A 15,512-nucleotide genomic window follows, 5' to 3' on the forward strand; every position below is an offset into this window, starting at 1 on the left:
GCAACTTATGTTCGACACCTACAGGATGTTTCCAAAGCCTTGGTGAATAATGGTTTTCGGATCAGCATTAGATTCTCGTCGAGTGTGTGAACAAATTGAGCACAATCGATGAGATTTTAGTTTACAGCCAGCATACAGATGTTTTAGGTTACAGTCTTGAAGATACAGTAATACAATTTTGTGTTCTATAGTGTACTTAGCAATCAAAACATTTTTGCAAACACAAGGTATGTATCGTCATAAATGTTTTGTGAAAAATCACTAAGTTATTGGTTCAAATAATTGTTATTGCAATGACACTAATATTCCTTTAACTACAGGCCAATGGATGTTGTTAACTGACTAATTACACAAACGATTCTTTCTGTTGTAAATCAAGAATGTCCATTTGGCTGTAAAGAGAGTACGTCAATTTTGCTGTAGGGAGTATGTCTATTATGCTGTAAAGCAAGGATGCCGATTTTGCTGCAAAGCGAGTACAGTATGTCTATATTGTTGTGTGGGCAGCAAACCCAAGCATACCCCGGCGTGATTTATTTTCATGTTTACATTACTCCGGCCCCGTAACGTTTTACGGTCTAGTCAAGTTGCCGTCTCGGCGCCGTAAGTTACCGGATGTCACCGTATTTGCGAGTGTACAACATCATCAAGACGCCCTGTCGTTACCACTTGATCCTTGATTTTGTGGTTTTACCAGGACCCAAAGGAACGGTCCTGTACATTCCGCGGTAGATTTATGTGATTATTATCCAGTGTTTATCTCCGGTGTCACTTTACCGTCACTTAGCCAGATATGATGTATGGTTTATGAAATGGATCTGGAATGAGTCTGGATTTAGTACCGGTTGTATCGTATTGATTTAAATTTCAATTTGGTAACGGTAGAAGTGAAAATTGGAATAAATTTAATTTGCATGTAAAACATCTTCTCTAATAAGTTAATTATTGCTTTAAAATATGTTATACTTGACACTTGTTTGAATATTTATGTATTTGATATTTGCAGTAAGTTTAAATACATTCGTAATCCATAGCAGCAGTGAAGTTAATAAGCAAATTTTGTTGGTGTAAAGAATGGTGATGGTTAATTTTGGTGGTGTACTGTAATCTATAACGGGTAAAGACTATCTGTGAAAACACCATCATACTTATACATTTTAGGTAAATTTCGTAGTTCTATTGCTCCACAGAAATATTCATCACCTCGTCAATATTAAAAATAAATCAGGCTAAAACATAAAATATCAAGGGTGCGATGTACCTCTATCATGTCCCTTGATTGCAAGGGTATGCGAGCATTTGTTATGTTGTGCGAGTTTCCATAGTCTATAATGTATTTGACATGAATTTATTATTGATGACATATTGTATTGTTTATCCTTCCTACAGTATTTTTTGACTTTGTTAAGTAATCGTCGTTTATAGTATAGCCCTTATTTAATGTCGAGGAAAAATGGTAATAAATACTGTCGTAAAACGTTGCATTGAACACGTATATTTCCCGAAATTCTCATCAATCCCGTTTGAATCGCGCCTTTTTTCGTGTTTGTTAACTGCAATAGAGGTACATCCTAATGTAATTCCAAAATAAGTAATGAAAGCTACTGCGTGCACACACTACAAAAACTTATAGCTCCTCAAAGTTAAAATATTATAAACAAGAGTATGTTAACGGGCTAAGCTCAATGAACAAAGTAAACAGGCTTGAGCAAGCTGCATGAAGTGTGTGTGTGTGTGAAGAAGACATAATGAGTGTAACGAGTGTCAGATGCTCGGCTGAGCGGAAAAATTGCCTTCATTACATCAAGGTAGGGGCGTACAGAGGAGGGCAATTAGCTCTGTTATAAAACAAACTGGTCATACGATGCAGAGACTGGAGAGGGGGTGGAGTCACTTTACATTGGTAAAGATTAAATACATGAAACTATACTCGATTTCAAGTTCTCTGTAAAGTGAAGGTCTTTGGGAATAGTCGTGCTATCAAAATTTAAGTACAAGTACAGAAAAATGTTATTTCTATGTACTAAAAATTGTAAAATGTTATTCAACTTAATTTTACATAAATGTAAAACCCGTTTGTTAATTTATTATTGCATCACAAATAAATATAGTCAATTTAATTAACTCATGGCGCCCACGGATTGATAAAGTGAAGGGGCAACTTAAGTCTGAAAATTTTTTCAAATTGTTATTCAACCAATGTTGAATTCAACAAAAGCTCATCAAAAACCGACAGATATTTTAACTTGAACCAAACTCATGTTTATAAACAAAATTTTCTCTCGAAATACGCTAATACTGCTATAATCATTGCCGCCGTTGTATCCGTGGGCGAATTCCTTTCCGCCAAACGCCTCAGCCATTGGAAGTGACGCAAGTGTCGAAACTAACGTAAGTAGTTCAGTTCAAGATGCCGTTATTAGCCTTGTTTAAATCATGCGCGGCCGCCGCCAGGGATTGAGTGGAAACTAGTTTGGCGGCAAAAACTATCAGGTGACCGGGTGTCTGCTGCGCATGCGTTGTGATCACGTCGCGGTCACCGCACACGCGCATAGCCGCATGCTGGTGGTGTCATTTACAATAAACATACCACATTGGAGTTCCAAATTATAACGTAAACGACACTGAATCTAACAATGGACTTTCTCTACTGTAAAACATTTCTCTCCATGGCAAAAATGTCCCCAAGAGTTTATTTTATTTCTTGGCGGGGATGAGTCGGTAGTTTAGTAGGTAGTGCGACGTATTACGACACGAAGGGAGATATGTCGTAGGTTTGCGGCCCGTTACAATTATTTTATTTATGAAAATAGTTCAATCTTTTGTGAAGGTTCACCCCTGGCTTTCTTGATACGTTCTACGGACAGACCAAAGGCCTATGTGGAACGGAAATTGCAATGTCAATAGATGGTGTTAACGTCTTAGTTGGGGACTAGTTGGGCTGCAGTATTAGCTAAAATAAAGAAAGCAGGTTACGCAGGATGTAAAAAAATAATTCTTTAGTGCTTAGTTCATTCAATGGTACGTAACGAAGTCCTAGACACATAGTTTGCCTTACTTTTTAACTAACATAAAGGATTATGGCAATAGAAAACGCATGTGTTCTTTTCACAACTATACTTTAAGATAGGAACATTTAAAATGTACATTGCAAACAAAAATAGCCAAAGGACATCTATAAACATAAAAGCTCAAGAGACTAGATTTACTTAAAGTAACAAGTTTTTCTAACGTATTCTTGTTGCCCATGAGTGAGGTTAGGTAAGAGATCCTTATAATAAGGCAAAATTTCAATAAGGCGTTCGTACTCCAAGACAAGCAAGTCGGAGAACACAGCTTTCCCTTCCAGTTCAAGCGCCTTGGTGTCGATTTCTAGGCGTGATGTTTGTGATTTTCTAAAAGCTTCAAATTTGGCCTTTTGCGGATGCCTATTCGATACCATTACCCCTTGTATGGCGACTGAAAGAGAATATTCCGGAAAAATTTCCTTTTCTTGCCACCTCGACATTAACATATCACTTTTCGACAATCTTTCAGCAGCTTCACTAAGATCGCGCAGATTGCCCATCTTAGAGGGGTAGTTCTCATGGAGTTGATTGAGAAAACTTTTTGGCTCCGATAGAAAGTTTTCCACTATTTCATTTGTCGAGTGTACAAACTTAATTACTTTGTCAGATTCTACTTTCTTAGGGTAAAGTACTCTACCTATACCGTGGAAAAAGTCTAGCCTTTTATCCTTATCTGTTTCCACTCGAACATCACCTTGTTTGGATTTTTTTAGTTTCCCTGTCGGTTTCAGTTGAGCGATTTCAAAATCGCTACTGATGCTGCAGAAGTATAATTTTGATACTGCGCCTCTAAGATCACCTTGACTCGCTACACATATCGTAAGTATGGCTTCATCTGGTAAGCTCTTAACATTTTTATTTACCTTTACCTCTTGAGAAAGCAAGCTTTTCAAAAACTTGGAAGCTTTCTGATCGGTAATTGGATTAAATGTGATGGTTTGTATCCTTAAACTATCTTTAACAGTAATAGAGAAAAGTTTTCTACATAGTGATTCATCACTACAAACAAATACAATAGGATTGATGCAAACTTCAGATAATCTCTCTAAAACCTCTTGGAATGATGAGGGGTTGTGAATGAATACATTAGGGAAATCCTTTACCATAATAATGTTCTTTGAAGCTTGGGAAACTAAACAACTGTTATACCTAGAGGATCTAAAGACGTACTCTTCAAACTGTTTAGCCGCACTTTTCAAACATTCATATTTTGATGGTACACCTCCATAGTCATCAAACGGTCTATCAAGAGGGGTTATCCATTCTAACACTTTAATGTTGAGGGATTTGCAGACTGTCTGAAGAGTGGCGGTTTTTCCACTTCCGGAGGGACCCGTTACAAGTAAAATCTTTGCTGAAGATCTTGAGTTTACAGCTTGTTGGAGCCAATCTTCAACTTCCTTTATTTTCTTAACATTCACTATTAAGTCACTTACAGTTTTCGGTCTATACTTTTCCAACCAGTTACAAGACTTACTGGCATTACATATGGGTGGGTTGTCACATTTGGAGTTCTTTGATTTAGTTTTCTTTGGGGGTGGTGGAATAAATGAATCATCACTACTAAATGTTGGCGATATCCAACTCATGGCACAGTTTAATTGTGGCATGTAAGAGCCAAAGAATTTAAACCAGTAGGCTATTTTGAATAGAGACTTCTCTTGACAGATTCTTCCAATTAATTGCTCGTTTCAACACCAACATCTGAAACAAACAAGAATAGATGGAAAATGAATTCTATGCTCTCAGGAATGCTATAACTCTATTAGTATAGTTCTAATAATGAAATATCCACGGTTTTAAGTAACCCATTGTGAATTAATTCACCTGAAATATTAATCTTGGCAACAACGTAGCATCTTATCTTTAATAAAGATCAACAGAAACATTGCGACATGCTTATTACACTCATGACCTTAATTAAGAAACAGATAATATAACACTAGTCTTGTCCTAAATATTGACATTGAAAAAATGACAAGTATGAACTACCTAGGCTACAATCAATTTTAAATTAATAGGCTAGGCAGGACTGTAGTTCGTGTATTGTGCAAGAGGAAATAGCGTGTTCAAATAGCGATGACAGTCGCCTGTTCTGATTATATCGCTAGTCGCTCCTGCCACCGCTAGTCGTTGCTCCGTCCTCGCTATCCTGATTGGGATCAACTCAGCACTCTAATTAAACAACAACCGGTAAACATTCGTTCTATTAATCACCTACTATCATCAAGATCTCACTTTGTACAACAGTGGCATTGCTATCGTATGCCTCCTGGCCAACGGGGCGGACAACCGGACAACCGCTACCGTGTCGCAACTGATTTCAGAACGATATTCGTGTCACAATTTACACGGTCACTTTGTACTCTCTAGTAGTTCTATATAGCAAAGCAAGTACGCAAAGTAAGTATGCAAAATCTGTTTATGTTAGCTGTTATGTTTTATGGGTAGCTGTGCTAATGTAAGGTAAAACTGAATCACCTGGAATTAAGTTAAGGGAAAGTGGCGGTAAATAAATTCATTTTCGAACTTCCATTGTGAATAAATAAATGTATCAAGAGTAAAATCGACTGCTGTTATCGATTGTAGATGTTTATTTTTGCATAGTTGGCTGGGGTTTTAGTTGTTTACTTCGAATTTAATAAGACGAGTAGATATACTAGTAAATAAATTAAACAGCTGTTCTTCTGAAATAGCAAAATAAGATACTGTGGACACCATTTTGTTAGCAGAATGATACAGACCTACAATATCAAATGCCCTTGCTTTTGAACAAACTAGATCTATTTAAACGAGTCATTTTAAATAGTTGTAATAAAATAATACGGTATTTATCTACGCACAGATACAATGTGGTTATATTGTAGGCGTGTATTCAGTTATAGGCCTATACATCCCTTCAGATTTAAGAACAGAATAGAAACACTTGAGACGAGTTTCAAATCCCTGGAGAAGAGTATAAGAGAACATCAACAATTTACAAAACACAGCTTACAAATCAAACAAATAGTGTCATAAACGACTTGAAAAACCTAAATTGATGGAACAGTGTAGCAGAGCTGAGCAATCAACATGTAGGGGATTTAGTTGAGCTCAAATCTAGTTTTCCTGGAGGTTTTTCGCAACAGTAAACGTCTTTTGTAGGGAGATTACAGATTAGAGAGGCCGAGACATCTGAACCGAGTGCCTCAGCAATCCGCTTACCTTGGCACCTCCATCGCCACATTGCCGGCGACCCAGGCGACCGGTACAAAATTCTCCACTTCAGTGAAATACACCCAGAAAACAAGCAAAAAAAAATGCTCTTTTTGCTATATACATTTGTACAAAATAATAATGAAAATTCCCAAAGTTATTCCATTTAAAGAACATTACAATGCTGCCAATCATCGTCTAAGTTATGACATATCAGAACGCAATGCTTATTGTGATGTCGAAAATGAAGATGAAAAGACTAAAACAGAAAAATATCCGAAAACTAGACAAATCTTTGCAGTCTTATAAATTAATACATCTGTTTCGTTTTTTAGTTAATGTAATTCTGCATTAAAAGTTATATATAAGTACCCATAAAAACACGGTTTTTATTATTATCAAGGATTTGTAACATGACATTTTTCGTGAACTAAAATATCAAAGTAGTATTAAAATACTAAAACACAATTATGGAGTAAGTTGCAATTTTATGGCTATTGAATGTAATATGATAACATGTGAAGTACCAAAATACTACAATACTCTTTTAGAAGAGACAGCACTCTATTCAACAATACACATTTTGAAACTAAGGTCGTAATCGCAGTATCATGATTAATATTACACGATAATATTACTATATTGCTAATAAATGTTCTTAAGTAAACAAATAAAAAAAAAAACTGATGGTTGGTAAAAGTCATGGGGTACAGAACACAAAATTAGCATTTGATCCAAGCACGAACTCCACACAAAGGCCCACTTGACACGCCACGAGGCCATCGGCCATCGGAGGTGCTAACAGTGCAGAGTTCGGGTACTACTTTACGACCGAGGGGCCATCGTACGTCCCACACTTTACAGGGCGGCTCGCTGCAATCGAACCTGTTCCTCAAGGTCAGCTCAAGTGAACTTTCATACAATAACTGATTGTGATCCGGCCCGAAGGACCAGTTAGTCCGGTGGCCACGCGCTCATACACTTGCCCCCTCCTCCCCCTACCACTTACAAATACCTCCATGATTTACACTCCGGCATTTGCCACTCTTGAATTTGGGTGTGGCGCAACCATATGCTAATGCGCACTTGGATGCTGGCTGTATCTTCTTGCATACATTAAACACAAATTATGGCCACAAACCTGGTGTACTTCTTTGTCCTTTCAGGGCGAAAGTATTTTCCCATCTGTAGGTGTTGATTTCACCTCATAGTGGTTACGGAGTGAAATTTGTTCTTGGTTAAACATTTTAAATGACTAAAATAACAAGAAAAATGTTTAAACAAAACACGACCTCTGCAGTACACCGCACAGAACTAACAATACAATTGTATTAAGCTGCTTCATTAGGATGAGAAATCTAACGTTTTATCTATGCTTGCACTCCATTGAAACGCGTATAGTTAAGAACACTTTTTTAGAACACAGTTTTAAATAAAATGTAAAAAATACGCCAATCTTGACCATAATCAAAAGAATTTATGTAGGAAACATCCAAAAAATGGACCGTTAAAAGAAGAAAATAAAAAACCACAATTAGCAGGGATGAGTGTTGTACCAAGTACAATATCAGTACAACATTGCGTATTCTACAAATTTATTATAATATAAAAGTTATACGAGATATAAATGATATGATTAGCTATAAAAATTGTCTTCATAGTTAAATTTCTAAATAATTTAAATTTGAATAAACAGCGGAATATACGTAGCACTAATATCTATGATGAATTTAAATATAGGAGACAGGAGAACACTGCCACAGTAGTTTTAAATGTTTCATTAAATATAGTTATTTCATAAGAAATACAACAAATAATTTCATATAATTTCGGACATTCTTTTGTTGAATTATAAACAGTATTTATGAGAGGAAACAACTAGACCACACGGAGTTGGGAAGAGTCTCACGTACAAAACTAGCCAGCCGAGCGCACACAGGTCGTAAATAAACAATTTGTGAACGGTGCTTAGATTAATTGCACTTCTCAAATTTAATATTCCGGGCCGCAAATCGGGCGAAGTGACCTCCAAAAGCAAGGTCAAAGGTGAGCCATTCTACACATTACGAGCCGCCTGTACAAGGACGACTGCAGTTCAGTGACTGCAGTATCCCTGACACAGACATGGGCAGGCCAAGTTCAGGATCACTCGTGTCAACAACATTGTGAATCAGCGGTGGGTTGAACGGTTCAAACGGATGGCACTTTAGAGTGGATGAAGTTTAGTGACTGCAGTATCTCTGACACAGACATGGACAGGCCAAGATCAGGATCACTCGTGTCGACAACATTGTGAATCAGAGGTGGGTTGAACGGTTCAAAAGGATGGCACTTATAGAGTGGCTGCAGTATCCCTGACACAGACATGGACAGGGCAAGTTCAGGATCACTCGTGTCAACAACATTGTGAATCAGAGGTGGGTTGAACGGTTCAAACGGATGGCACTTTAGAGTGGCTGAAGTTTAGTGACTGCAGTATCTCTGACACAGACATGGACAGGCCAAGTTCAGGATCACTCGTGTCAACAACATTGTGAATCAGAGGTGGGTTGAACGGTTCAAACGGATGGCACTTTAGAGTGGCTGAAATTTAGTGACTGCAGTATCCCTGACACAGACATGGGCAGGCCAAGTTCAGGTTCACTCGTGTCAACAACATTGTGAATCAGAGGTGGGTTGAACGGTTCAAACGGATGGCACTTTAGAGTGGCTGAAGTTTAGTGACTCGAGTATCCCTGACACAGACATGGGCAGGCCAAGTTCAGGATCACTGGTGTCAACAACATTGTGAATCAGAGGTGGGTTGAACGATTCAAACGGATGGCACTTTAGAGTGGCTGAAGTTTAGTGACTGCAGTATCTCTGACACAGACATAGGCCAAGTTCAGGATCACTCGTGCCAACAACATTGTGAATCAGAGATGGATCGAACAGTTCGAAAGTGACATCATTCTTGGGCCAATTGCAGTACAGGAAAAGCTGCTTGAATTAAAAGAATCATTCATGTTCAGGATCATCACTAGTATTAGCAAAACTAATTGTGAATAAGAGGTGGACCAAACTCAAAATCCAACGTCTTTATCCTCGAATTCAAACAACATCGTTGACGTCCAGATGATAAAACATGTATGTGAGTATGAAATGTAGTATTACGTTATAAATATGAAAATTGCTAGGACGCATAGTACGAATGGGTTGTACAAAGGGTTTTGTCATATAAAAAGTAACAAAAAATGTTATCACAGCACACTACGAGTGAAAATCTTGAACAGTTTTGAATTTGAGGGCAAATTGAGTACTTAGCATTGTGTTGTCTGGACATGATACGCTCAGTTTCCCTTAACGCAATCCACATTACCCAAAAGAAAAGCTTCCAACATAAATTCCCCAATTTAAACGAGTTAGTTGGCCATCCACTCTCCGTGCGGCTCTAATCAAGCGTCCAGGTACAGGGAGATCACGAACTGTGGGTTTTCAGGGGTATAATTCGTTTTTAATTAACCATTCAAGAGGAGGTCTAGTTAATAGCTAGCGAATCACGGTTCGCCCGACCGTGTACTCGAACCTACCAAACCGGCTACACGGCCCGTATGACTTAGAGGGCATATCTCACATACGCGGGTCGGTTCATTAAACGCTTTTTGTTTTTGGCATCCCTTGGCCCGCTCATTGCCCAGAGTGCCCCATAAATACCAGTGCTTATTGCCCGCTGCCCACTCGGTTCGGTCGGAGGGGGTAATTGAAATTTTCGGACGAGGCTCTTACGAAACATTTCAGTTTTACATATTTATCTAGGCTAGATAGACGAACAAAACAAAGGATTTAGAGGTCGATGAAAAGTAATTGCACAATACATACGAAAGAACTACTTCGCCTTAGACAATAAATTATCATTATCATCATGTACCACATACAAGACAGTAACGTGGCGTTTCTTTCATCCAACGTAGGGAGGAGGCGAAACATGAACATGTAAAAGTACTCTATTTTTATATCACAGGCAAGTCAGAAATAAATGGAGGCGAAGCATGGACATGAAACAGGATAGAAGTAATAATCGAGCGGCGAGCGTTTATTTGACGAAGGCTCCATGTCAAGATTCGGTTATAATTAGGGAATTGCGCCTCGGACTGCGATCATAACCATAAACCCGACAGATGTTCACGATCTGGCCGTCACTCCGCCCATAAAAGGTCTTGCGCATGCGCAATGCACTACGATGTGCCGAGAACCCAACAGCCATGTGTGTTGCACTAGCTTGAATATTCAACAAAAAACTTTGCTTTCGTATTAGAATGAGTAAGTACATTCTGCAAAGGAAAAATGTATTCTGGATCGTATCTTTTATATGTCGTGAGATTTTACGAACTTTAAGCAAACCCACAGCAATGTCCAAGCCACGTTGAAATCGACCCAACTAATAACTGCTGGTCGAGCTATATCATAGGATTATTTTCTTCTGCAAGGTTTCTGACGGTTATGGTAAACGAAATTTACAAGAATAAACTTAAATAAATGTAATGTAGAATAAATGTAATGCGTATAGAATTGAGTAAGATGATCAATTATCCCACAACTAACGTATATGTATAAATAGAAATATACATACAATTGCATCAAGTACCAAAAGGTAACCGTTGAAACTGTAGAGGTCACAAGTACAACGTGGCAGAATGTGGACAATGAATGAACCTTATCTCAACATCTGACTGGAGATGTGTTTATGTAAATATGCGACCTACGCGGGCCCGGTCCACAGTTTGCGAGTCAAACTCCAAACTTTAGTCTCACACCTTACAGTTCTCACGAACAGCTGCGGGTTTGATCAGATGAGACTGTGCTTATCGTAAGGAGAGGTGTGAAAAGGATAGAAGTTGTATCAATGAAAAAAGTGATTGGATGATTTTGCATCTCTGCGATTCTTTGATCCCGTATAAGATAGTATGCGGATAGCCAAACGATTGATATAGTGTTCACCTTCATATCTTAGGTTTATTCGTTCGATTCAGGACCTAGACGTAATTTTTCAATTAGCTATCAATAATGAATACTAACTGAAAAGGTAAACTTTAGATAGTAGCAGGACCACGATTTGGACTGTTTCCTTAAAAACGCAAAAATACTGGCATAAACACACTCACAGAACAAATTTAACCTAACCAAACTCGGTCTGACTTATATTCCAATCAAGTTGATTTCGATATAAATGTGTAGTCTTAGTTTGGATACACAGCTAAACATGGTGTGAACTGATCTGAACTAGAGACACACCAAGGAGAAATGATAACGTCGATTCGCAAGTTTGTTGCTACTGCCAGTTCGCGGCCGTAGTTCGGGCGCCAAAAAAGTTCCAACGTACAGCTATCATTTCCGGTTTTTATTGTGTAAAATAACATTGTGTGTTATATAAACTAGGTATCTAACAAGGAGTGTATAACTCATTAGGATTTTTAACTTAAGTATATGACTGTTATTATTTTCTCCCTTTTAAGTAATTTGTATAATGTACTGTATTTTTCCTGTTTGGTATATGAGGTGTGCACTGTAAAATATACTGTAATAATACATATAAATATGTTATCTATACAGTACTATTGCATGCAATGCTCTTATTACAAATACCACTAACAATAGTATTTTAAACGTTAAATTCATACAAATGTGTTTTGATTTCAGGTATGTATCCATTGCCATCACAGGTTAATCTTCAAAGTCTCAGATGTAAGCATTTAACACTTATTATAACTAACAACTCAGGAAATAGTGTTCAAGATAGTGGGTCTGAAATTGTAAATGTTTAGGCTAAAATAATTTCAAAAGTATGATATGTTTATCTCTCCATTTTAAAAGCTATATGTGTTGTTTCTCCATATGTATATACGTTACATGTGTACATCGATGTATCTTTTATATTTTAAAAGCTATATGTGTTGTTTCTCCGTATGTATATACGTTACATGTGTTCATCGATGTATCGTTTATATTTTAAAAGCTTCAGTCTTCAGTATAAGATAATTACAATTTTAGGATTGCTTCAATTCGGTATCGAAACTAGTTGCCGAGTGTAATTAGTTATTCTTACAAGCTTTCTACACTAAATGTTTAAGTTGATCTTCTGTGTAAAACGGAGTTATAGCCTACTACGGGTAACTCGGGCTGCCGTTTTATCCACGTTGAAAATTACCATAGTTTTACAGCCCAAGTTACTTGCGATAAGCCACGGTTATCCCTGAAGACTACGACAAATAGAAAGAATAAGAAAAGTGATTCAATAGAAGAGTGATTTCGACGCCTTACTTCTAGGGTTGAAAAATATTGACATCGTAATTTAGTACCTAACAATTCAATATGCATTTTAGGCCTTTATCACAGAAATTTCAGAACAGAACAAAAACCAAATAACAACGAATTGAAACGCAAACGAGGCAAATATTTAAGCACTTCGTGTATTCTTTTCTCCACGACCCCCCAAACGATGTAATGGCCCTTTGAAGGTTTTATTGAATCAAACTCGCCCACTCGGTCTAAACACTTGCCACTTACCGCGCTATAATGACTCTGCCGTACAATACGTCGGCGTCGTCCTCCGAGTACAACCTCTAATAGCCACCGAGCGCTGTAATTTTCACATTAGCGGGTTACATTTTATTAGCAGCGCTGTAATCTCGGCGTGCCGCGCGTATGCGCTGCAGCATCTTTAGCTTGACACTTTGTTTCCAAACTATCGTAATTTCAGGGTTGCCTTGAATGAATGTTGTGCGTGTTGTTTAATTTTTTTGGAACATTTTGTGCTGATATGAATACGATTCACAAACAAATATGACGTCTTATTGACTATTTTCCAGATGTGAACGTAATAGAAGAGAAAATGTCAACAAATAAGGTTGTAATAACAATCGACATAACAATCCAACTATTGTCACGTTTAAAATATACTGTGACTATAGTTTACGTTCAATTTATTTTATACTAGCTGAGTACCCGTCCTTCGTACGGGGTTGGCATATAAGTGCAAAATGTTTATTGCAGTGTTATACTCTAACTTAGCTTTTGCAATGGGGTAGGACACATTTGAACAAAACTGTTTACTATAATAACATTTACGCTATACTATAGTATTACACATCTACCATAGCCATAATGTTCTACCACTGCACCTAAACAATAGAGAAAAATAAATAATTAAAACTTTGCAAAACATCACAAATTATTCATGCAATTAAAAACATAAACATAACAGTAAACAATCCTCCTTTGACAGTTAGTTCTCATTGCCAATCACTGTTTTTTGTTGCTACTTAGTTCAAATAAGCTGTTTTCATAAATGCAAAAAAAATAATAGTGCTGCACCCTGTTGGTAAATCTCATAACTTTTTAATACTTTCCATATCATAGAACCAACTTATTTAGTTGAAACAGCTGACTAAATTCTTTAATTCCCTTTAAATATGAATACTTATAAGGTTAACATGGGGAACTACAGAGCCACTGGGGCGGAGCCCGAAAGGGTTTTTGAGATAAGAATATGCCTATATGTTAATCGGGAATATGAGGTATCATCATGCAAAATTTCAGCCCAATCCGTCCAGTAGTTAATGCGTGATTGAACTTCAAACAAACAAACAAACAAACAAACAAACACACAAACTTTCACATTTATAATATTAGTAAGATTTTTGTATAGACACAATCATACGTACTTACACAAGTTGGTTCCCAAGTGTATTTAAATGAATTCATAGTGAAGTTTGATAAACTTGAATATACGAGCCTAAAATGATAAATCAATGGGTATTTTTTGTGAATGTTTTATTAGTTTTTTTTTTTGAGGTTAACTGTAAGAAAGGGCCATGAGGTATTACATTCACCTTTAATAAAGAAGAATTTTCATTTCATTTAATATTTTGCAGAATATAAAATCTATATATAAAGCCAAAAGTACCCATGAACTTTTGAGAAAACTACAAGTCACCAATAAACCATATACTTAAAATGTTCGTCATGACGAGAAACCTTGCGCAAAATTATCCATTATGTCATAAATTGCCCTTTAAGGTCGTAATTCCTTTCTAAAGGTAACTTTTCATATACCTAATGTTAAAAATACCTCAGCTGTACTTATTTGTTTGTTATTCTTTCAATTTATTACCTTATTAAAATCAGGTGTGATTATTTGTTTCTTTTACTGTATTTTGTTTATTTCAGGTTAACTTAACCAATCAATAGTTTTATTAATACTTATGATGTCAAACGGGGCGAAGCCCGTGGGTAACAGCTAGTATCTATAACTAAACAACTACAGTATACTATAGCCTACTTATGTTATATACATGGGCTGCAGCTATACTACTGTATTACGTTTCATGGTTTCATCATACATACCTGTGGTAGAGATAAATTTTAAATGCTGAACAAGTTTTTTGAATGCATTCTATTTAGCCCTCCCCGTCTGAAACAAACAAACATTATTTTTATTTTTCCCGTCGACTCTAGTAGATGTGTATCTAAAAGGTTCAGAAAAAATACGGCGAGATTCAAATTAATAATCTCACTATTATTGCCAAACCGAGTTTTATATTTTTTGGGAATTTGGTTTCGTGGTGTTGTCAAAGAAAAAACACGCAGTCCTGCTTAGCTGACAGCTACAGGGCGCTGAAGGTTGGAGAAAAGTAATTATTTTTCAAACATCTTTAATTATACTTTGTTTATATTGTCTAGTATACAACCTTTGAAACTGGTATATTGTGATAGTATTGCCAGTTGAAGTACAGACTTAATAAACCAACTGGTACAATCTTCAACCTCCACATCCGACAAACCATCTGACAACCTCCCAATTTCATCAAACTGCACGGTTGTTCCAGCTAGCAGCGTTGCAGCACAAACAACACAGGTCTGAACACACCACCCTGTGGCTACCCAGGTCAATCACAGGCTAATTCTGTTTATTCTAGCTGATCGCGCCAAATTTATGAACTCCCGCCAATCCCGCGCCTCACACGCCGTTGGGACGCAAGTGGCGCGCGACGGAGTTTGTCACAATTAACCCGCTAATGCCCACCTCTTCTCGTTAATGATTATTTATGTTGTTTGTCCAGCACAGATGTGGCGCATGTGTTTATTTTAAAAATCTACGAGACGTAACTGAGCAATTCCGACTCAAGTAAGCGATAGAAGTACGTAATCAAATGACTTTTGGGGAGAGGGATGTCCAAGGAGTTAGTTATTTACAAAAAATGTGGTAACACC

General features: G+C 37.2%; 2 protein-coding genes across 9 annotated transcripts in view; one reads left to right on the forward strand and one right to left on the reverse strand.

Annotated features, from left to right (window-relative positions):
* LOC129001447 (voltage-dependent L-type calcium channel subunit beta-1) overlaps nucleotides 1-15,512 on the forward strand; it is a 234,315-nt gene that overhangs the window by 132,603 nt on the left and 86,200 nt on the right. The gene's annotated exons all lie outside the window — the stretch shown is intronic.
* Nucleotides 3,103-15,512, reverse strand: part of LOC129001449 (cell cycle checkpoint protein RAD17-like) — a 36,436-nt gene continuing 24,026 nt past the window's right edge. Inside the window, exons 2-3 of one of the 2 annotated variants that reach the window (XM_054428736.1) lie at nucleotides 14,646-14,712; nucleotides 3,103-4,772 (exon numbers count right to left, since the gene is read on the reverse strand). In XM_054428736.1, coding sequence (XP_054284711.1) covers nucleotides 3,206-4,678 — 1,473 coding nt within the window. In that variant the 5' untranslated portion in view covers nucleotides 4,679-4,772; nucleotides 14,646-14,712 and the 3' untranslated portion in view covers nucleotides 3,103-3,205. The remainder of the gene's footprint in view (nucleotides 4,773-14,645; nucleotides 14,713-15,512) is intronic. The other variant, XM_054428738.1, reaches the window with a different exon arrangement.

Source organism: Macrosteles quadrilineatus, unplaced genomic scaffold, assembly GCF_028750875.1.
Source record: "Macrosteles quadrilineatus isolate MER2022 unplaced genomic scaffold, UCM_ALF_1.0 Scaffold_8__2_contigs__length_117827958, whole genome shotgun sequence".
NCBI lineage: Eukaryota > Metazoa > Arthropoda > Insecta > Hemiptera > Cicadellidae > Macrosteles > Macrosteles quadrilineatus.